Genomic DNA, 22,260 nt, shown 5'->3' on the forward strand with positions numbered 1-22,260 from the left:
TCTGGGCCACAGAGTTGTGCCTCTGTTTGTAGTCCGTCCGGGCAATTTTCTTGCAGCAGCTGAGGAGATGGTCCAGGGTTTCATCCGCTTCCTTGCACAATCTGCATTTTATTTATTATTTATTTATTTACATAATTTCTACCATTTTGGGTGATCTGATGATTTTTCGATCCTGGCCTTAATTGCATTGGTTCTGATGGCTTGCTCCTATTATTATTATTATTATTATTATTATTATTATTATTATTATTATTAGTTCCAGGGGCAGAAGGTGGAGGGCTGAGCTGGATACTGTGGTGATAACTGAAATGGAAATATAAAAGTGAAATCCAGTCTGAAGAACATAGCGATCAATGACAACAACTGACAACGGACGTAGACCAAACTTGGCACGCAGACCCACTGTGGGCAACTGTGCATACTGGCAACGGCCACTTTTGGGGTGCCTTTCCTCCTGCTGTTTCCTTCTCTCCAGCATATGGACCGTGCCTAGCATGTGGTTCACTTGTGTCACAGGAAGTCATTCCCCCTCTCCCTTTATATCATAACCATCAAGGCCGAACGGGGTATAGGGTTACAGCCTGTGCTGGACGGGGTCGCACTCCCCTTGAAGGCGCAGGTTCGCAGCTTGGGTGTGACCCTGGACTCATCGTTGAGCCTGGATCCCCAGGTGTCAGCGGTGACCAGGGGAGCATTTGCACAGCTTAGGCTCGTGCGCCAGCTGCGCCCGTATCTCGGGAAGTCTGACTTGGCCACGGTGGTACACGCTCTGGTCACATCCCGCCTTGACTACTGCAACGCTCTCTACGTGGGGCTGCCCTTGAAGACGGCCTGGAAGCTTCAGCTGGTTCAGCGCGCGGCAGCCATGTTACTAACCGGAGCGGGTGGCAGGGAGCACACAACGCCCTTGTTGTCCCAGCTCCATTGGCTGCCGATCTGCTACCGGGCCCAATTTAAGGTGCTGGTTCTGGCCTACAAAGCCCTAAACGGTTCCGGCCCAAAATACCTTTCGGACCGCATCTTGGCCTACGAGCCCACGAGGACCTTGAGATCGTCCGGGGAGGCCCTTCTCTCGGTCCCGCCTGCCTCACAGGCACGTCTGGCGGGGACGAGGGAGAGGGCCTTCTCGGTGGTGGCCCCCCGGCTGTGGAACACCCTCCCTGCAGATATCAGACAGGCGCCTTCCCTCATGTCCTTTCGAAAAAGTCTCAAGACATGGCTGTTCGAGAGGGCATTTAATTAATGTGCTATAACATTGTGGTAAAGATGACTGGAATGGAACAAGGAATATGAGATTGGTTATGATTCCACTATGAGACGAAGCGGATTTTTAGTGAAGTTTGTAATTGTTGTGTAGATTAGATGTTGTTGTAATTGCCTTTTGTAATTGTCTTCTATATGTATGTACACCGCCATGAGTCGCCCTGTAGGGCTGAGAATGGCGGTTAATAAATGCATCAAATAAATAAATAATAAATAAATCATCACCCCCCCCCCTGCCCCCCCAGATATTGACCCAATACAAATTTCTCAAGCCAGTTCTCGTATGCAGTTGTGAAAGGCAGTAACTGATACTTTTATTTAGCATGTCTGGTCCAAGGTAAGCATACAGCACATGGTCAAAACATGCGTATTCCAAGCCAAGGCTTAAAACCATCCCTCTGACAGGTAGATATTGACAGGTTGGTAGGCAGGTGAAGAGATGGACAGGGCAGCCTCCCCGAATCACTCACTGTTAGTCAGGGCCCAGAAATAGTTGGAATGCAGAACCAATGTTATCAGCACCAATGTAAGTATGAATACTGTATTGATAGCACCAATCTGCAAGAATACTGTATGGCAGTGTTTCTCAACCCGGGGGTCGGGACCCCTAGAGGGGTCGCCAGGGGGTGCCAGAGGGGCAGGCCTGTAGCCAGGATTTTGTTTTTTTTTGGGGGGGGGGGGCTGAGTTTGGTTCGGGGGGGGGTGTGAGTCTGAGTGAAAGAGGGTCTGCCCTAGCAAACCTTTTGTATCATTACCCCAATATCCCCATGCATATGAGATATATTGAGCATGGTGATCACTGTCAGATCATGATATGAATAAACATAACAGTTTAAATAATGTACCAGTAAGGCCTTTTCGCGAACCACCATGAGAATTTCGGGGGGGGGGCTGAAGCCCCCCAAGCCCCCCCCCCCCGGCTACATGCCCGCAGAGGGGTCACCAAAGACCATCAGAAAACACAGTATTTTCTGTTGGTCATGGGGGTTCTGTGTGGGAAGTTTGGCCCAATTCTATCATTGGTGGGGTTCAGAATGCTTTTTGATTGTAGGTGAACTATAAATCCCAGCAAACTACAACTCCCAAATGTCAAGGCCTATTTTCCCCAAACTCCACCAGTGTTCGCATTTAGCATACTGAGTATTTATGCCAAGTTTGGTCCAGATATAGTGGTCTCTGTAGGTGAACTACAACTCCCAAACTCAAGGTCAATGCTCACCAAACTCTTCCAGTTTTTTCTGTTGGTCGTGGACATTCTGTGTGCCAAGTTTGGTTCAATTCCATCATTGGTGGAGTTCAGAATACTCTTTGATTGTAGGTGAACCATAAATCCCAACAACTACAACTCTCAAATTATGTTTCAAAATTACAGTTATGAAGTAGCAAAAGATTGTGCTCTCTGTGGGTGAACTACAACTCCCAAACTCAAGGTCAATGCCTACCAAACTCTTCCAGTGTTTTCTGTTGGTCGTGGGCATCCTGTGTGCTAAGTTTGGTTCAATTCCATCGTTGGTGGAGTTCAGAATACTCTTTGATTGTAGGTGAACCATAAATCCCAAAAACTACAACTCCCAAATGAGCAAAATTACAAGGCCTTTTTCCCCCAAACTCCACCAATGTTCACATTTAGCATACTGAGTATATGTGCCAGGTTTGGTCCAGATATAGTGCTCTCTGTAGGTGAACTACAACTCCCAAACTAAAGGTCAATGCCCACCAAACTCTTCCAGTGTTTTCTGTTGGTCGTGGGCATCCTGTGTGCCAAGTTTGGTTCAATTCCATCGTTGGTGGAGTTCAGAATACTCTTTGATTGTAGGTGAACCATAAATCCCAACAACTACAACTCCCAAATGAGCCAAATTACAGTTATGAAGTAGCAAAAAATAATATTATGGTTGGGGGTCACCACAACATGAGGAACTGTATTAAGGGGCTGTGACATTAGGAAGGTTGAGAAACACTGCTGTATGGTGTGCTCAAATAACGGATAAGAGAGGCACGAAGGATCGAGAGAAGGAAAAGCATCCCTCGAGGAAGCGTAGCTGAGTGAGTGCGCCTGCAAAACGGGTGGCAAGGCTCTTTGAGGGAAGCACAGCATCCTTCTCTAACTAATAGCGCATTGAGTCCAAAGAAGCACACGGACAGGCCACCGCGGGCCAAAGGCAGCAGCGGAAGAGGCCTCGAGGGGAGGGGGTGGTGCTGGGAGCCCCTGATCACATGTCCCTTAACATGTTCGTGATGATCCCCATCGCCTTGCCGGCGATCCCTGGCAAAAAGAGGCTGAGGCCTGTCACCAGCCCCTCCAGGGCTCTTTCTGGCCAGGAGGGATCCTTGATCTTGGCGCTCTCCTCCTTCAGGCGCTGGATCTCCTTTATCATCTGCTCGGCCTCCTTCCGGTACCCCTCGATCAGCAGCGCCTCTTTCTCCTGCAGAAAGAGAGAGGTGGACCAATGAAGGGTGGGGACCCCATTTCTGTCCAAAGGCCTGTTTCACAGAGCAAAGGGTTACAGCCTGTGTTCAACGGGGTCCCACTCCCCCTGAAGACACAGGTTCGCAGCTTGGGAGTGATCCTGGACTCATCGCTGAGCCTGGAACCTCAGGTCTCAGCGGTGGCCAGGAGAGCATTCACACAGTTAAAACTTGTGCGCCAGCTGCGCCCATACCTTGGGAAGCCTGACTTGACCACGATAGTCCACGCACTGGTTGCATCCCGTATAGACTACTGCAACGCTCTCTATGTGGGGTTGCCTCTGAAGACTGCTCGGAAGCTTCAAATGGTCCAACGATTGGCAGACAGGATGCTAACAGGAGCGGCACTCAGGGAGCATACAACTCCTCTGTTGCGCCAGCTCCACTGGCTGCCAATTTGCTACCCGGCATAATTCAAAGTGCTGGCATTAGCCTTTAAAGCCCTAAATGGTTCTGGCCTGACTTACCTGTCCGAACGCATCTCCTCCTATGAACCAGTTAGGATGTTAAGATCGTCTGGGGAGGCCCTGCTCTCGGTCCCGCCAGCCTCACAAGTGCGCCTGGCGGGGAAGAGAGACAGGGCCTTCTCAGCGGTGGCCCCCCGGCTGTGGATTGCTCTCCCTGCAGATATTAGATCGGCCCCCTCCTTGCTGGTATTCCGGAGGAAACTGAAGACCTGGATGTTCGAACAGGCATTTGGCTAAGCAGTGTGACTGATTGATTATTGGAACACGGAATAATGGATAACGAGATTGGATACTGATTCTAGTGAGGAGACCTGATGGATTTGCTATACTGATGTAATTTTGTATTGATGCTATGTTTATTGATTGTGATGCTATTGTTTTAAAGGCCTATTGTCTGTACTATGTATACTGTTGAATTGTTGTAAACTGCTCCGAGTCGCCTAAGGGCTGAGAGGAGCGGTATACAAATGAAGTAAACAAATAAATAAATAAATAAATAAATAAATAAAGGGGCTCCCATAGTGGAAGGGATGGGGGGGGGGAGGTGTCTCACTGGCCAGGTGAGTGGGAGGTTGCAAAGGGGTCCCTAACTGAGGTGTGCAAGGGACAGAGCCAAAGGGGTCTGGTGAGGGAGGAGTCGCTGGGACTCAAAGGAGGCTTACCGCCAGCTTGTTCTCCATCATCATCTTCTGCTCCTCCAGGAGCTGCTCCCGATTCTGCTCTATCTTGGCCTTCAGCTGCTGGACGTTCTCCTCGTAGCTCCGCTGCTGGTCCCGCATCTTCTGCTCCAGCTCAGCCTGCCTCTGCCGTTGGACCTCCTGCTCCCTCTGGGTCGCCTCCGCCTGTGCCCGGGCCTCTGTCCAGCGAATGGGCGAAAGGGGGAAAGGGAGGAATGGAAAGGAGGGTGAACCTCTCAGACCCCCACCCCTCACGAAATGGTTACTTGACACAGCTCTGGACTTCTGAAGGGGGAGCCCCATGACCAATTCCTCTTTCTGGGCTGGGAGTGGGGCTCACCTGCCATTTGCTTCTCCTTCTCGCTAAGGGCCGTGTCCTTTTGGAGAATGGCTCTGCCGACAGCCTCCTTGCCCTCCAGGAACTGCTTCAGCGCCTCCTCTGCCTGGATGGAAGAAGCATTGCTCAGGAGGACCGCCAGGAAGGGCCAAAGGATCTGCCCCCTCTCCTGGCACCAGTGAGGGGATGCTGGGGCTACCAACACAAAGACACTTCCCTCGGCTTCAAAATTTGGAGGGCTGTCCACATACTTTGGGAATCTGCAACATCAGTGCAAGAAGACTTGTGAAAGGAAGCCACAGGGAGGAGGGAGCAAGCTTGTTTTCTGCTTCCCTGGAGACTAGGACACAATGGAACATTCAAACAACAAGAAAGGAGGGAGAGCCAAGACTCCAGAGGACAGGAGCAGGATTCAAAACGATCTTGACAGATTAGAGAGATGATGGGCCAAAACTAACAAAATGAAGTTCAAAGGGGACAAAGGCAAGAGACTCCACTGAGGCAGAAAAAATGAAATGCAAAAATACAAAATGGGGGACAATGCCTGGCTTGAGGGCAGTACGTGTGAAAAAGATCTTGGAGTCCTCGTGGACAACAAGTTAAACATGAGCCAGGAATGTGATGTGGCGGGGAAAAAAGCCAATGGGATTTTGGCCTGCATCTATAGGAGCCTAGTGTCTAGATCTAGAGAAGTCATGCTCCCCATGCTCTATTCTGCCTTGGTTAGACCACACCTGGAATATTGTGTCCAATTCCGGGCACCACAATTCAAGAGAGATGTTGACAAGCTGGAATGTGTCCAGAGGAGGGTGACTCAAAGGATCAAGGGTCTGGAGAACAAGCCCTATGAGGAGCGGCTTAAGGAGCTGGGCATGTTTAGCCTGAGGAAGAGAAGGCTGAGAGGAGATATGATGAGAGCCATGTATAAATATGTGAGAGAAAGCCACAGGGAGGAGGAGGGAGCAAGCTTGTTTTCTGCTTCCCTGGAGACTAGGACGCAATGGAGCCATGGCTTCAAACTACAAGAGAGGAGATTCCATCTGAACATTAGGAAGAACTTCCTGACTGTGAGAGCCGTTCAGCAGTGGAACTCTCTGCCCCGGAGTGTGGTGGAGGCTCCTTCTTTGGAAGCTTTTAAGCAGAGGCTGGATGGCCATCTGTCAGGGGTGATTTGAACAGTTCAACAGTGACAAATGCAAGATACTCCACTTTGGCAGGAAAAACAAAATGCAAAGATACAAAATGGGGGACAATGAGGCCTGGCTCAAGAGCAGTACGTGTGAAAAAGATCTTGGAGTCCTCGTGGGGAGGAAGGGGAACAGGAGCCAGGAATGTGATGTGGCGGCAAAAAAAGCCAGTGGGATTTTGGCCTGCATCCATAGGAGCCTAGTGTCTAGATCCAGGGAAGTCCTGCTCCCCATGCTCTATTCTGCTTTGGTTAGACCACACCTGGAATATTGTGTCCAATTCTGGGCACCACAATTCAAGAGAGATATTGACAAGCTGGAATGTGTCCAGAGGAGAGCGACTCAAATGATAAAGGGTCTGGAGAACAAGCCCTATGAGGAGCGGCTTAAGGAGCTGGGCATGTTTAGCCTGAGGAAGAGAAGGCTGAGAGGAGATATGATGAGAGCCATGTATAAATATGTGAGAGAAAGCCACAGGGAGGAGGAGGGAGCAAGCTTGTTTTCTGCTTCCCTGGAGACTAGGACGCAATGGAGCCATGGCTTCAAACTACAAGAGAGGAGATTCCATCTGATGAGAGGAGATATGATGTTGTTCATTCGTTCAGTCGTCTCCGACTCTTCGTGACCTCATGGACCAGCCCACGCCAGAGCTCCCTGTCGGCCGTCACCACCCCCAGTTCCTTCAAGGTCAGTCCAGTCCCTTCAAGGATGCCATCCATCCATCTTGCCCTTGGTCAGCCCCTCTTCCTTTTGCCTTCCACTTTCCCCAGCATCATTGTCTTCTCTAGGCTTTGCTGTCTCCTCATGATGTGGCCAAAGGACTTCAACTTTGTCTCTAGTATCTTTGTCTCTAGAGATATGATAGCCATGTATAAATATGTGAGAGGAAGCCACAGGGAGGAGGAGGGATCAAGCTTGTTTTCCGCTTCCTTGGAGACTAGGATGTGGAACAATGGCTTCAAACTACAAGAGAGGAGATTCCATCTGAACATGAGGAAGAACTTCCTGACTGTGAGAGCCGTTCAGCAGTGGAACTCTCTGCCCCGGAGTGTGGTGGAGGCTCCTTCTTTGGAAGCTTTGAAACAGAGGCTGGATGGCCATCTGTCAGGGGTGATTTGAATGCAATACTCCTGCTTCTTGGCAGAATGGGGTTGGACTGGATGGCCCATGAGGTCTCTTCCAACTCTTTGATTCTATGATTCTATGATTCTATGATTCTATGAAGCCACAGGGAGGAGGAGGGAGCAAGCTTCCTTTCTGCTTCCCTGGAGACGAGGACGCGGAACAATGACTTCAAACTACAAGAGAGGAGATTCTATCTGAACACGAGGAAGAACTTCCTGACTGTGAGAGCCGTTGAGGAGTGGAACTCTCTGCCCCGGAGTGTGGTGGAGGCTCCTTCTTTGGAAGCTTTGAAACAGAGGCTGGATGGCCATCTGTCAGGGGTGATTTGAATGCAATACTCCTGCTTCTTGGCAGAATGGGGTTGGACTGGATGATAGCCCAGGAGCTCTCTTCCAACTCTAGGATTCTATGATTCTATGATTCTATTCTATGACTAATTCTGGCCTGAAAACATGGACACGACCCTCTGCTGAGATCCACACATTGCCATTGACGTTTGTGTTACAGAGAAATCTTTGGTTTGGGATGAGCTTTCTTTGCATATTCACTTATTTTTATGCCTGCGTACATAACTTTACTGATCTGGCCAAGAATCACCAAAGTATTGTCAAAGGCCTTCATGGCCGGAATCACTGGGTTGACCTCACAACCTCTGAGGATGCCTGTCATAGATGCAGGCAAAATGTCAGGAGAGAATGCTTCTAGAACATGGCCATACAGCCCAAAAAACTTACAACAACCCAATCACTAGAGTGGTCTTGCATGACTTCCTTCCATGGCCCAGCCTTCCCCCTTCCTTCCTCCTTTTCTTTCTTACCATCACCCCCTTCTTTGGCTTCTGGCGGTATCTTCCCTCAATGTCCTTCAGGTCGTCTACAAACTGCTGGTGTCCGTTGGGCTGGAAGTAGACCCAGTTGCGCACCTTCTCCTCCAGCTCCACAGAGAGAGAGGCCAGCAGGGCCTGGCAGCATTGAGTGGACTCCTGCTCATTCCTTTGGCAGTATCCCTCCTTCCGGTCATCCAGGGTTTTCTGGCAGGAAAGGGGACACAGGGGAAGGACACGACGGATAACTCTCAGGAACAGGCCTCCTTTCCTAAGTCTTCAGCCACATGGAAATCTGCCCAGCCCTCCTACTGTTCTCCAGAGAAGAGGGGGGCACCATGCAAGATGTCTCCAAACTCTTAGAGATTGAGAGCGATACCCCGAACTTTCCTATATATAAATTCAGTCCTGTCCAATAAGACAGAATTTTGTAACCCTGAATGCCTGTCTGTGTTGAATGCATTACTAAACCTCCTTTGCTCTGCTGCTGCTGTGTTTGGAAGCTTCTGCTCTGCTAAACTGCTACATTTTGCTGCTGCTTCATTTTACTGCTTTTTCCTTTTTAAAAAAGCTCCAATGAAGACACCTGTGGAACTGGGAGTGCTGCCAGTGGGACTGGTGACCCTTCTGTGCTGGGGCTCCCTTCCTTCTCCATAAGAGACCCCCCCCCCCCCCACCTGCTATCAGTGCTTACCAATGGCCTCATCTCATGGGGTAACCTACCACGAGTTTAGTCTGGAAGTGGCTATGATCATCCTTGAAGGCACGTGCCATGAACACCCGGAGGGCCTCCTTCTCACACTCAGCATGGACCCCCAGCAGCTCTGGAACGCTCTCCGTGGGCAGGATCAGCTTCTCCCCCATCAACCTCCCATAGTGAGCCACAGCCTCCTCCACGGCAGCCGTGTTCTCCATCTCTGCCAAGGCCAGCACCGCACTCTCCAGGCAGGGCACCTTACCACTGCAGATGGTCTCCACGTAGGTCTCTGCCAGCTTGGCCAGCACTGCAAGGAGGAAGACGGCAAGGCAAGCGTCAAGTGATGATGCCCAGTACTGTGTGGAAGCAGGGGTCTGTCCTAGCATGGGTCCCCACCTCGTTTGGCCTTTGGCCTCACAACCCGCCAGTGGGACCTGGTGCCCAGAGGCAGAGGAGGATGGTCTCCCCAGAGGAAGAAGGGAAAGGCCAGAGATTGACCAGCATCACATTGCAACTGTGGCATCAGCTCAGAGGAAGGAGAGTGGGAGGGCAGGACAGACTCATGGTGCCCAGTGAACACATGCCACCCGGGAGGGTCTTCTCCTTGGACGTCCCATAGATGTAGTTGCAGAACTGGTCAGCCTGCTCCACAAGTCGGGCTCTAAAGGTAGTTTGGGATTGCGATTGTGTGGACGATTTGGCTCTTATAACTGTGAAAATAATGTTTTTAATGTTTATGGTGCTTATATTTTAATCGTGTAATGGTGTTGCATTGTGTTGTTATTGTATATTTTTGTATGTTAACACATGTTGTGAACCGGTCCGAATCCCTCTTTGAAGGTGAGAGGGTCGGTATATAAAACCTCGAAATAAATAAATAAATAATAATAAAAGGCAGCCCAGCTTTAATGATTCATTTTAAGAACCGGGACCTGGTTTTCCTCTCTCAAGCACAGCACAGCACGGAGGAGACCTCTTCAAAATGCAACTGAGGCAACAGGCCAGGACTGTGGCGGCTTGAAGGGCATGATTCGGATGGTCCAAAATGCGGCAGCCAGGCTGCTAGCGGGATCATCTCTAAGATCCCATATGACACCAATTCTGCAACAACTGCATTGGCTACCAATAGAACATCGGATCTCTTTCAAGATCCTGGTCCTGACATTGAGAGCTCAAAATGGCCAAGGATCTTTATATCTTAGGGATCACCTCATTCCTCTTCTCCATCAGTGGTCACCTCGATCCACCCAGGAAAATCTCCTCTGTATACCGGGTCCTAGGGAGGCACATTTGGAAGCTACAAGGCATCGTAGAGCTTTTTCAATCAATGCTCCAATTCTGTGGAACTCATTGCGTCCATACGTTAGAGCAATGTCGGAGTTGCGACCTTTTGTAAAGGCACTCAAGACTTGGCTGTTTGGTTGTGCATTTAAGTAATTGGATCAAATTTTGCCATAGTCACTGCTGAATGTTTTTATATTGAATGTTTTATATTGTGTATAAGCTATTTTAAATTGTAAGTCGTTCGGAGCACTTTGGTGGAGAGCGACTAATTAAGAAATAAAGTGATGATGATGATGATGACACTTTGGTGGAGAGCGACTAATTAAGAAATAAAGTGATGATGATGATGATGATGAGCACAAGTCTCAACTCCCCCGCCCTGGGCCACCCCTAGAATCTGGCTTACTGGCTCCCGTCACGGCTTGGCCCCCAGGAACCGTTTTGCGCTTGGCGGTCCCCCAGACATGGTCGCAGAAACGAGTCACTGCATACTGGAACTCCTCTTCCAAATCTTCCTCCTGCAGCTCCTCCAGCTGCCGCAAGTTCTTCTTCTTGCTAGTTGGCCAGAAAAAAGTGAAGCACTTCCGGGAAGGAAAGAACTTGCGGATGCACAACCGGGGCAGGTTGCACCTTCTGACCTGCTCTGTGTTACCTGCAGAGGAAAAACAGGTAGTATTGATAAATTCCAGAAACTTTGCCTGGGACCCACCCTCTATTTTCTTTGCAAGACTGTTCAGGTCTCCATTCTGACTCCCCTTTGAGCGTGACACAACAAGAATGTTTCTGAGCATGCACAGAGCATCCTGCTCCCTTGAGGGTGTGTTCCCTCACTTTCACTTCTACATCCAGAGACACCCTCTCCCCTCCCATTCCAAGACCCCGTCAGCCCCCACTGCCGTCACTTTCCGCACAGAAGTCACCTTTCCGCAACTTCAGGGCGTTCTCCAGGTAGCCGTCATCGTCGACCGAGTGCCCGTCGATCTCCAGCTCGAGCGTGAAGTCCCTCACGGCCCAAATGAAGGCCGGGAAGTAGCGGGCGAACTCTGAGGAATCCTCGTCCTCTTGGCTTGGATCCCTGGAAGAGGTTACTCTGATCTTTTGGGTCAGCTCAGTAACGTAGCTGGGCACGGCTAAGGAAAAGGGCTCCCAGGCTATGTTAGTGTTGTGTGTTGATTAATGGCTCTGGAGTTTGGGCGGAGAGCCATTTCCTGTCAGAAGAAGACAACCCGCATGCTCACCTCAAGCAAGGGTTCACATACGAAGGAACGCTTGCTGCTAGTTTCCTGTTTCGCATGTTTTTGCACCCTCGTCCCTTTCTTCTTCTGAGTCACAGGTACATGAACTCTGAGGCATATGGGAACTCACTTTAAGGTTTGCAAGGGGCTGCGTTCCTGAAGTCCATAAGGATATTTTCTTTGTTCTCCAAAAGGAACACAGAGCTGAAGACTCAGGGGAAGGAGAAGGAGGAGGAGGAGGGAGGAAGGAAGGAGAGAAGAGTGGAGCTCCAGAGACCTCCATATAAAACCTGTATTCATCCCCCTTTGGAAGCAAGGTGTGTAAATAGATAGATAGGTAGGTAGACAAAATATTTTTTCCATAATGTTATAGTGCACCCTCTTCTTTGATTAAAAAATGGGGGGTGGGTGTGACTATGATGCAGTGAAACACAGTAGCCTGTATTTCCTGACTGCACCTCAGCTATGGGCCTGGTTGTGTGGGAAGGGTCTGTCTTGCCAGGCAGTCTTAACTCTTGCTGACGTCTCGCTTTCAGTCCTTGTTCGTGGAAGAGGCCCCAATACCCCTGATTCTCCCCTGGATGTGTCCCCAGGGCATCATCTCTCCTGTGCCAACCACCCCCCCCCCCTCTCCAATGACCAATGGGCACCTCTCCCAGCCAGGATCCCAAAGGGAACTGGGTGTCACTTCCTCCACCTGCTTCCACCCCCACCCCCAAAATTGCCCCCAAGGGAAGGATACTGGAGCTGATCCAGGGCGTTCTGGTCAATGGTGCCCTTGCTGTTGTAGACCAAGGTGCTGCTCAGCAGGATGGCCAGTGCAAAGATCCAGGCATCGTTCTGCGTGTTGCTCTGGAAGAGAAGAAGCAGGTCTCTCTGAGACCCCCTCCCTCCCTGCTCACACGTAGGAGTCCCTCCCTCTGCCTCATTCATTGCCATTGAAGGGGGAGCACATGTCACAGCCTGCTTTTGGAAGGTTTGGCTATTCTGTGCCATGGCCACCCAAACACACGGAGTGGTCACGGCTCTCACCGTGAAGCAAACGCATGAGGCAGGCTTGGGGCGTAACTGCCTGGCCCCACACCCAGCCCTCCCTTCCCCCGCTCCCCCAGCCCCTCCTCCTCCCCCACGACTCACCTTCCCCGTGTCCTCCAGGCCCTCCGTGTCCAACAGAACCAGGGTGCGGTCGCTACAGTGGGGATGAGGGCGGCACCACATCCAGATGCCCTTGGTGTTGGCCTGCACCGTGGACCCCAGGGAGAAGCCTGGAATGGAGGGGACACCATGGCCAGTGAGGAGGGGGCCAGGCTGGGCCCTGCCCCTTAGAATCATAGAATCATAGAATCAAAGAGTTGGAAGAGACCTCATGGGCCATCATCCAGTCCAACCCCATTCTGCTAAGAAGAAGGAACATTGCATTCAAATAACCCCCGACAGATGGCCATCCAGGCTCTGCTTAAAAGCTTCCGAAGAAGGAGCCTCCACCACACTCCGGAGCAGAGAGTTCCACTGCTGAACGGCTCTCACAGTCAGGAAGTTCTTCCTCATGTTCAGATGGAATCTCCTCTCTTGTAGTTTGAAGCCATTGTTCCATGTCCTAGTCTCCAAGGAAGCAGAAAACAAGCTTGCTCCCTCCTCCTCCCTGTGGCTTCCTCTCACATATTTATACATGGCTATCATATCTCCTCTCAGCCTTCTCTTCTTCAGGCTAAACATGCCCAGCTCCTTAAGCCACTCCTCATAGGGCTTGTTCTCCAGACCCTTGATCATTTTAGTCGCCCTCCTCTGGACACATTCCACCTTAGAGTCAATCTCTCTCTTGAATTGTGGTGCCCAGAATTGGACACAATATTCCAGGTGTGGTCTAACCAAAGCAGAATAGAGCATGGGGAGCATTACTTCCTTAGATCTAGACACTATGCTCCTCTTGATGCAGGCCAAAATCCCATTGGCTTTTTTTGCCACCACATCACATTCCTGGCTCATGTTTAACTTGTTGTCCACGAGGACTCCAAGATCTTTTTCACACGTACTGCTCTCGAGCCAGGCATTGTCCCCCATTCTGTATCTTTGCATTTCGTTTTTCCTGCCAAAGTGAAGTATCTTGCATTTGTCATCGAATCTGCATTTGTCATCGAACCTTAGGACATCGAATCTGGGATCTGCCCCAAGGCACGGCTCCAGCATATTGGAGGCCGTGACCCCTTCCAGGGCAGCACCTGGTCCTGAGCCTGGGTCGTGCCCTTGCTCTTTCCGCTCACCCTTCCGCTGGCCCGCCAGGCGGTTCATCAGGTAGGACTTCCCGGTCCTGTAGGGTCCCACGATGGCCACCACCACCACCGGCTGCCGGATGCGCCGCAGGACTGCCAAGGCCTCCTCTTGCAGTACCAGCCTCCCGTCCGGGCGGTTCTCGATGAGGCAGAGCGGATGGTCCATGTGGGCCTCCCCAGGAGACATTCCGGAAGGGAACCTGGAAAAGGCGAGGGCGGCAAGGTTGGTCCAAGCTGCCTGGAGCCCTCTTGGATCCCTGCCAGGGGCCTCAGGGGCCTTCAGGAGGGCCACAGAAAGGCAGACCCAGAGGAAGAAGAGGAGGATGGGGAAGCAGGGTCCCCAGGGACAGGTGCCTTCCTTTCTGGTGGGGAGGGGGGGTGAGGCCTAGAGACGTAGGAGAGTTGCCCTTCCAACTCTTCCCCTCCGCACCATCACTCCAAGGGGGACTTCTCCAGGCAGTCATTGTACCCCCCCCCCCCCAACATTATGGTCATTATTTTATTTCTATCCTTCCCGGTGGGATTCCAGCTCCCACGGTCCCGGACCTCGAGCCCTGTTCTCCCCAGTATTTGCCTTTTGGAAGGCACCCCCCCCCCCCATCACTTACCTCTCTTTCTCTCTTTTTCTTCCTTCCTTCCTTCCTTTCTTTGGCCCCGGGGTCCTTCTTCTTGGGCGCTCAGATGCAGAGTGAGAGATGGGGGGAGGAGGCAGCAAATAAGGAGCCCGGGAGGGGCAGGAAGGGGTGGAGAGGGGGCAGCCCCCCCCCCCCTCCGGCGGAGAAGGAGGAAACAGCCTGCTAGCCTCCCTTTCTCAGAAAGCAGTCCCTTGGAAAGAAAAGACCTTCAAAAGTGAAAGTGATAGGAGAAAGCCAGGTGGGGATGCAGGGAGGGGGATTGGCCTTTGGACTTCTAATCCGGATCAGGGTATAGGGTGGCAACCTGTGCTGGACGGGGTTACACTCCCCCTGAAGTCACAGGTACGCAGTTTGGGTGTCCTCTTGGACTCATCACTTACGCTTGAAGTTGAGGCTTCGGTGGTGGCCGGGAGGGCTTTTGCACAATTAAGACTCGTGTGCCAACTGCGTCCGTACCTCATGAAGGCGGATCTGGCCAGGGTGGTCCATGCCTTAGTCACCTCTAGACTGGATTACTGTAATGCACTCTACGTGGGGCTGGCCTTGAAAACGGCTTGGAAATTCCAATTGGTCCAACGGCCAACGGGTGCTCCTTACAGGGAGAGGTCAGCCCTCCTGTTTAAGGAGCTCCATTGGCTGCCGTTCATTTTCCGGTCCCAATTCAAGGTGCAGGTGCTTACCTACAAAGCCCTAAACGGTTTGGGACCCTCCTACCTGCATGACCGCATCTCTGCATACGAACCCACACGAACTCTTCGATCATCCAGAGAGGCCCTGCTCACGATCCCACCTGCATCGCAAGCGCGATTGGTGGGGATGAGGGACAGGGCCTTCTCGGTGGTGGCCCCTCGACTCTGGAACTCTCTCCCCAAGGACATCAGACAAGCCCCAACATTGGCAGTCTTTAGGAACTTGAAGACGTGGTAGTTCCAGTGTGACTTCCCAGAATAGGAAACTCCAAGCATCATGTCCCAATGCACTTTACCAGAGATTTAAGATTGTCTGCACACTGCACCTATCGCCAAACTCATCCATTTCACCTCATCCATTTTATTATTCTCTCCCCCGCCCCCCCATAGAGGAGCAGGAGGCAGGGACCCCCACCTCATCCCCCTCCCACCTTGAGCCACAAGGAGGTGGGCAAGAAATGTAGTTATTATTGTTGTTGTTATTATTATTATTAGGTTCAGGGGCAGAAGGCGGGGGGGAGGGGTCTGGATGCTGTGGTGACAACTGAAATGGCCACTTTTGGGGTGTCCTTGGGTGTCACACAGATCTCCTCCTGATGTTTCCTCCTCGCCAGGAAATCAACCACATCCAGCATGGGGTTCCCTTCTGGCATAGGAAGTCTCTCCCTGTCCCCCCCCCCCCTCAATGCATCAACATCACCACCATCACCGTCCCCTCTACTCACCTTCCCCCCACCCCCAGATACTTGTTGATGTGTTTTGAAAATGTGTAATGTAGTTGTCAAAGTTTGTTTGTATGTTTAAAATGCAATGCCATGTGCAGAGAGAATTCCTGTGTGTGTCGTCGAGGGCGTCCCAGACCCCTGCCTTCAAGCTGGTGTGACCAGCAGCAGGGAGTTCCACAGTTCCTGATTGCCAAGTTGAGCTAAACTGATGAAATGTGCCCCAGCAGCAGCCTCAACCAGGGACTCTATACAGCCGTGTGCTCTCTCCTTTCACTTCTTTGCTAGCCCCAACCATGTAACCAATCCCCAAATAAAGGATAATCAAATTGCAACTTTTAAACTCTCCAGCTTGGTACTTTGTGTCTCTTTCTTGCCTGAAACTATCAATTTCCTCCCCAATGAAATCAGCTCCCACCCTCCTGTCTTTCAGGAAGAAGCCGAAGTCGTGGCTGTGGGGCCAAGCCTTCAACCAGTAAATAGTGCAAGGATAACGGACTAATGGAATTGACAATTGGACAGGGCTCAGACTATGATTTGGGTCACATGATTTGAATTGGTGTTTGTGGCACAGCTGGTTGGGAGTCAGCTGCATTAAAATTACTACTGACTGAAAGGTCATAAGTTTGAAGGCAACCTGAGATAGAATAAGCTTCAATTTACCTAGCTTGCTGTTGACCTTTGCAGCCCAAAAGACAGTTGCATCTGTCAAGTAGGAAATTTAGATACTGCTTATGTGGGGAGGCTAATTCAACTAATTTATGATGCCATAAAAATCTCCAGCAGCATTCAAAAGAATGAGGAAGTACTTCATCGGTGTCACAAGTGGACAGTGAAGCAACAGCTCCCTCAGTGGCCGGAATTCAAACATACCCTCATGAAGCTGGAAGTTAAATAGCCTCTGTGTCTATATATGTTGTGTGTCTATGGCAGGGGTCCTCAAACTAAGCCCTCCAAGGTTATTTACCTGGCCCTCACTCACATAGAATCATAGAATCCTAGAATCAAAGAGTTGGAAGAGATCTCCTGGGCTATCATCCAGTCCAACCCCATTCTGCCAAGAAGCAGGAATATTGCATTCAAAGCACCCCCAACAGATGGCCATCCAGCCTCTGTTTCAAAGCTTCCAAAGAAGGAGCCTCCACCACACTCCGGGGCAGAGAGTTCCACTGCTGAACGGTTCTCACAGTCAGGAAGTTCTTCCTCGTGTTCAGATGGAATCTCCTTTCTTGTAGTAGCCATTGTTCCATTGTGTCGTAGTCTCCAGGGAAGCAGAAAACAAGCTTGCTCCCTCCTCCTCCCTGTGGCTTCCTCTCACATATTTATACATGGCTCTCATCATATCTCCTCTCAGCCTTCTCTTCTTCAGACTAAACATGCCCAGCTCCTTAAGCTGCTCCTCATAGGGCTTGTTCTCCAGACCCTTGATCGTTTTAGTCGCCCTCCTCTGGACACATTCCAGCTTAGAGTCAATATCTCTCTTGAATTGTGGTGCCCAGAATTGGACACAATATTCCAGGCAAAGTGGTGTAACCAAAGCAGAATAGAGCATGGGGAGCATGACTTCCCTAGATCTAGACACTAGGCTCCTATTGATGCAGGCCACAATCCCATTGGCTTTTTTTGCTGCCACATCACATTCCTGGCTCATGTTTAACTTGTTGTCCACAAGGACTCCAAGATCAACCTAAGTCTGAAACGACTTGAAAGCACACAACAGCAGCAACAACAACCCTATCTCATCAGCCAAAAGCAGGCCCACACTTCTCATTGAAATACTAATAAGTTTATATTGGTTAAAATTGTTCTTCATTTTAATTATTGCATTGTTTTAAAGTGTTCTTTGCACTACAAATAAGGTATGTGCAGTGTGCATAGGAATTGATTCATTTTTTTTTTCAAATTATAATCCAGCCCTCCAACAGTTTGAGGGACTGTGACCTGGCTCTCTGTTTAAAAAGTTTGTGGACGCCAGGTCTATGGCACTGAATGTTTGCCATGTATATGTGCATTGTGATCCGCCCCGAGTCCCCTGTGGGGTGAGAAGGGCAAAATATAAATACTCTCAATAAATAAATAATAAATAAATTAGCATGAGAATCACTGTCTGCTATAAGGCTGCCCTGAGTCCCCTTTTAGATGAGAAGGGCAGGATACCAATACCTGAAATAAAATAAGTTATATATTATTACTATTATTATATTACTATTTTATTATTACATTATATATTATTACTTTTATTATTTTATCATCTATATATATAAAAAATGCTCTGTGCATAATGAGTACCTTAAAAACAAAAGAACCAATGAACGAAATCACACCAAATTTGGCAACAAAACATCTCTCAACACAAGGAGTGACCATCACTCACAAAATTATGATTTTGTCATTTGGGAGTTGTAGTGGCTGGGATTAAGAGTTCACCTACAATCAAAGAGCATTCTGAACTCCATCAACGATGGAATTGAACCAAACTTGGCACACAGAATTCTTATGACTAACAGAAAATACTGGAAGGGTTTGGGTGGGCATTGATCTTGAGTTTGGGAGTTGTGGTTCACCTACATCCAGAGAGCACTGTGGACTCAAACAATGATGGATCTGGACCAAACTTGGCACAAGCACTCAATACACCCAAATATGAACACAGATGGAGATTGGGGGGAATAGACCTTGACATTTGGGAGTTGTAGTCACTGGGATTCACAGTTCACCTACAACCAAAGAGCATTCAGAATCCCACGAATGACAGAATCGGGGCAAACTTCCCACACTGAACTCCCATGACCAACAGAAAACTTAAGGCCACCCAATCCAGGTATGTAGCCGGGGGGGGGGGGGGCTTGAGGGGCTTCACCCCCCCCCCCCGCAATTCTCATGGTGGTCCGCAAGAAGGCCTTACTGGTACATTATTTCAACTGTTATGTTTTTTCATATCATGATCTGATCACCATGCTCAATATATTCCATATGCATGGGGGTATTATTGGGATAACAATACAAAAGGTTTGCTAGGGTAGACCCTCTTTCTCTCAGACTCACCCCCCCCCCCGAATCAAACTCAGCCCCCCCCCCCCCCCCCAATCAAAATCCTGGCTACGGGCCTGATCCAATCCAACTCCCTTCATCAGGGCAAAAAAACATAATCAAAGTCCTCCTGACAAAGAGCCATCCAGCCATAGAAAGATAGATAGATAGATAGATAGATAGATATAGATAGTTACTTACTTACTTACTTAGGCGATCCCTCGTTGGACGAGTAAGATGGTCTTCCATTATGGATTTCCCTGTGGGTCCGTATGTGGCTGTGGAGCCCTATTCTTGCTCTGCATCTTCTTCCGCAGTGAGGAGGGCATTGGTTTCCAGGTGGAAGGCGGCCCCGATCGGGGTTGGCTTGACGCGCTTTCCTCCTGGCACGTTTCTCTCTTTCACCCTCCACTCGTGCCTCCTCAAATTCTGCAGCACTGCTGGTCACAGCTGTCCTCCAGCTGGAGCGCTCAAGGGCCAGGGCTTCCCAGTTCTCAGTGTCTATGCCAGAGTTTTTGAGGTTGGCTTTGAGCCCATCTTTAAATCTCTTTTCCTGCCCACCAACATTCCGTTTTCTGTTCTTAAGTTCGGAGTAGAGCAACTGCTTTGGGAGACGGTGGTCAGGCATCCGGACAACGTGGCCGGCCCAGCGGAGTTGATGTTGGAGGACCATCGCTTCAATGCTGGTGGTCTTTGCTTCTTCCAGCTCACTGACGTTTGTCCGCTTGTCTTCCCAGGAGATTTGCAGGATTTTCCGGAGGCAGCGCTGATGGAAACGTTCCAGGAGCTGCATGTGACGTCTGTAGACAGTCCACGTCTCACAGGCATAGAGCAGGGTTGGGAGGACAATAGCTTTATAGACAAGCACCTTGGTCTCCCTACGGATGTCCCCGGTCCTCAAACACTCTAAATGCTGCACTTGCAGAGCTCAGGCGGTGTTGTATTTCAGCGTCGATGTTGACTTTGGTGGAGAGGTGGCTGCCAAGGTAGCGGAAATGGTCCACATTTTCTAATGTTACGCCATTAAGCTGTATTACTGGCATTGGAGAGGGATGGGCTGGTGACTGCTGGAAGATAGATAGATAGATAGATAGATAGATAGATAGAGATAGATATGATTCACGCACACACAGAGATATAGTATCATAGATTTGAAAGGAGCCCTTAAAGAAGGACAATGACATCTTGCATGTCCCAGGGTGGGCAAACCAGACACTCTCCACATCAACGCTGACAAAGAAACAGCAAGAAATACTGTTTACTCACAAGCATAAAGAAATTACATATATTAGAAACCAACACTTTCTCATTATTTTATTTTCCAGATCAACAGACTGGGCCACAGCAACGCATGGCAGAGGACAGCTAGTTTTATATGAATACAGGCCAGCCCCGCATTACAAACACCTGCCTTATATATGACTCCTAGATGCAAACAGGACTGAGACCATACCAAGTGAGAAGCATCTTCCCCACTGAAGGAAGGGAGGGAGGAAGGAAGGGAAGGAGGGAGGGAGGGAAATCCACTCCTGGAAGAGTCATTCTTATCGGGTGGGGGGGGAGGGGTCTCCAATGAAGCTGTGTCTCCAAGCCTTGTTTCCACAACACGCCAAACTTCTCAAAATCATGATCACAGGGACAGAAATTGAGGCGGAATCACAGGCAGCAAAAGAAACACCACGGGGGTCTCAGTCCTTCCCTATGCAATGCAAACGTACATGTGTGTGTCTGCGTCTGTCTGTGTATTTGGCTGGAGTTACATTTCAAAATGCCCCTGTTCCGACTTACATACAAATTTAACTTAAAGAGAAAACCTACAGAACCTCTCGTTTGTAACTTGAGGGCTGCCTGTAGTCTGCTCGTGCCTTTCAAGTAAATATAAATGTGTGCCGAGTCCATTCATGTCAACCCTGTAATGCTGTTTCATGGGGAGTGTCCGGTTCCAGGCGATGCTCGGCTTGTTGTTGGGGAAGTCCAGGTGAGGGAGGGGCCTGGGAAGCCCCAGAAAGGCCAGAGAGATCAGGGTTGGCCCAGGGAGAAAGGGACAAGGGCCCCCTCGGCCTCATAAATGACCTTTGATGGGCAGCCTCCGGACACAGGCGCCTCACACACTTTCCATTTCAGTTCTGGATCTGTTTGCATCACGGATCTCAGGCTTCCCTCCGAAACTCCCCCCTCAAGGCAAGACCCACTGAAACGGTGGGAGAGGATGGTGGTGGTTGTGCCTCGTCCTTTCGGGGGCTTTTGGGCCAGGCTTCTTTTAGAGCAGTGGTTCTCCACCTTCCTAATGCCGTGACCCCTGAATACAATCCCTCATGTTGTGCTGACCCCCAACCATAATATTGTTTTCGTTGCTACTTCATAACAGTCATTTTACTACTGTTATAAACCATAATGTAAATATCTCATACGCAGGATGCATTTTCATTCGCTGGACCAAACTGAGCACAAATACCCAATACACCCAAATGTGAATGCTAGTGGGGTGGGGGAGGATTGATTTTGTAATTTGGGAGTTGTAGTTGCTGGGATGTATAGTTCACTTATAATCAAAGAGCATTCTGAACTCCACCAGCGATGGATTTGAACCAAACTTGGCTCCCATGACCAATGGAAAACTCTGGAAGGGTTTGATGGGCATTGACCTTGAGTTTGGGAGTTGTAGTTCACCTATATCCAGAGGGCACTGTGGACTCATGCAATGGTGGATCCGGACCAAACTTGGCATGAATACTCAATATGCCCAAATGTGAACACTGGTGGAGCCTGGAGAAAATGGACCTTGACTTTTGGGAGTTGTAGTTGCTGGGATTTATAGTTCATTGCAATCAAAGAGCATTCTGAACTCCACCAACGATAGAATTGGCTCAAACTTCCCACATGGAATCCCCATGACCATCAAAAAATACTGTGTTTTCTTATGGTCTTTGGCGACCCCTCTGACACCCCCTCGCAACCCCCTCAGGGGTCCTGACCCCCAGGCTAAGAAACACTGTTTTAGAGGGAAGGGGAGGCTGCCTTCCTTGATCTCGCCCCATTCTCCCACCGGGTTTCATGCCGGTCCTTTTGAGCAAGATCCTCCTGCTTTAAAGCAGTTTATCATGACAACAAGCCTTTCAAGCAACACAATAAATACACTCAGGTCTGGTTGGCACTGTTAAACCCCTGTGCTGGCAGGACTGAAGACCGACAGGTCGCAGGTTCAAATCCGGGGAGAGGCGGATGAGCTCCCTCTATCAGCTCCAGCTCCTCATGCAGGGACATGAGAGAAGCCTCCCACAAGGATGATAAAAAAACCCCATCAAATCGTCCAGGCGTCCCCTGGGCAACATCCTTGCAGACGGCCAATT

The 22,260-nt window shown here is 49.9% G+C and overlaps 1 protein-coding gene across 1 annotated transcript; it reads right to left on the reverse strand.

The window, feature by feature from the left end:
* Positions 1 to 2,674: 2,674 nt before the first annotated feature.
* Positions 2,675 to 14,688, reverse strand: LOC137094775 (guanylate-binding protein 1-like). The gene is made up of 11 exons (XM_067461174.1): positions 14,443 to 14,688; positions 13,826 to 14,034; positions 12,702 to 12,829; positions 12,307 to 12,416; positions 11,250 to 11,449; positions 10,736 to 10,981; positions 9,072 to 9,352; positions 8,343 to 8,555; positions 5,217 to 5,319; positions 4,862 to 5,055; positions 2,675 to 3,689 (listed from the first exon to the last, which is right to left on the reverse strand). The coding sequence occupies exons 2-11, from the start codon at positions 14,019 to 14,021 to the stop codon at positions 3,477 to 3,479; spliced, it is 1,884 nt and encodes a 627-aa protein (XP_067317275.1). The 5' UTR covers positions 14,022 to 14,034; positions 14,443 to 14,688; the 3' UTR covers positions 2,675 to 3,476.
* Positions 14,689 to 22,260: the final 7,572 nt, after the last annotated feature.

The sequence above is a fragment of the Anolis sagrei genome, chromosome X (genome assembly GCF_037176765.1).
Source record: "Anolis sagrei isolate rAnoSag1 chromosome X, rAnoSag1.mat, whole genome shotgun sequence".
Classification (NCBI taxonomy): Eukaryota; Metazoa; Chordata; class Lepidosauria; order Squamata; family Dactyloidae; genus Anolis; species Anolis sagrei.

Bases quoted from the DNA above. Each gene is read 5' to 3' on its own strand.
- LOC137094775 (XM_067461174.1), bottom strand. From the start codon at position 14,021: ATGTCTCCTGGGGAGGCCCACATGGACCATCCGCTCTGCCTCATCGAG. The intron at 11,450-12,306 runs GTATCCTTCCCT...AGCCGTGCCCAG, and splicing joins AACGCCCTGGATCAGCTCCA to CTACGTTACTGAGCTGACCC. The intron at 5,320-8,342 runs GTAAGAAAGAAA...TCTTCCATCCAG, and splicing joins AGCCAAAGAAGGGGGTGATG to GCAGAGGAGGCGCTGAAGCA.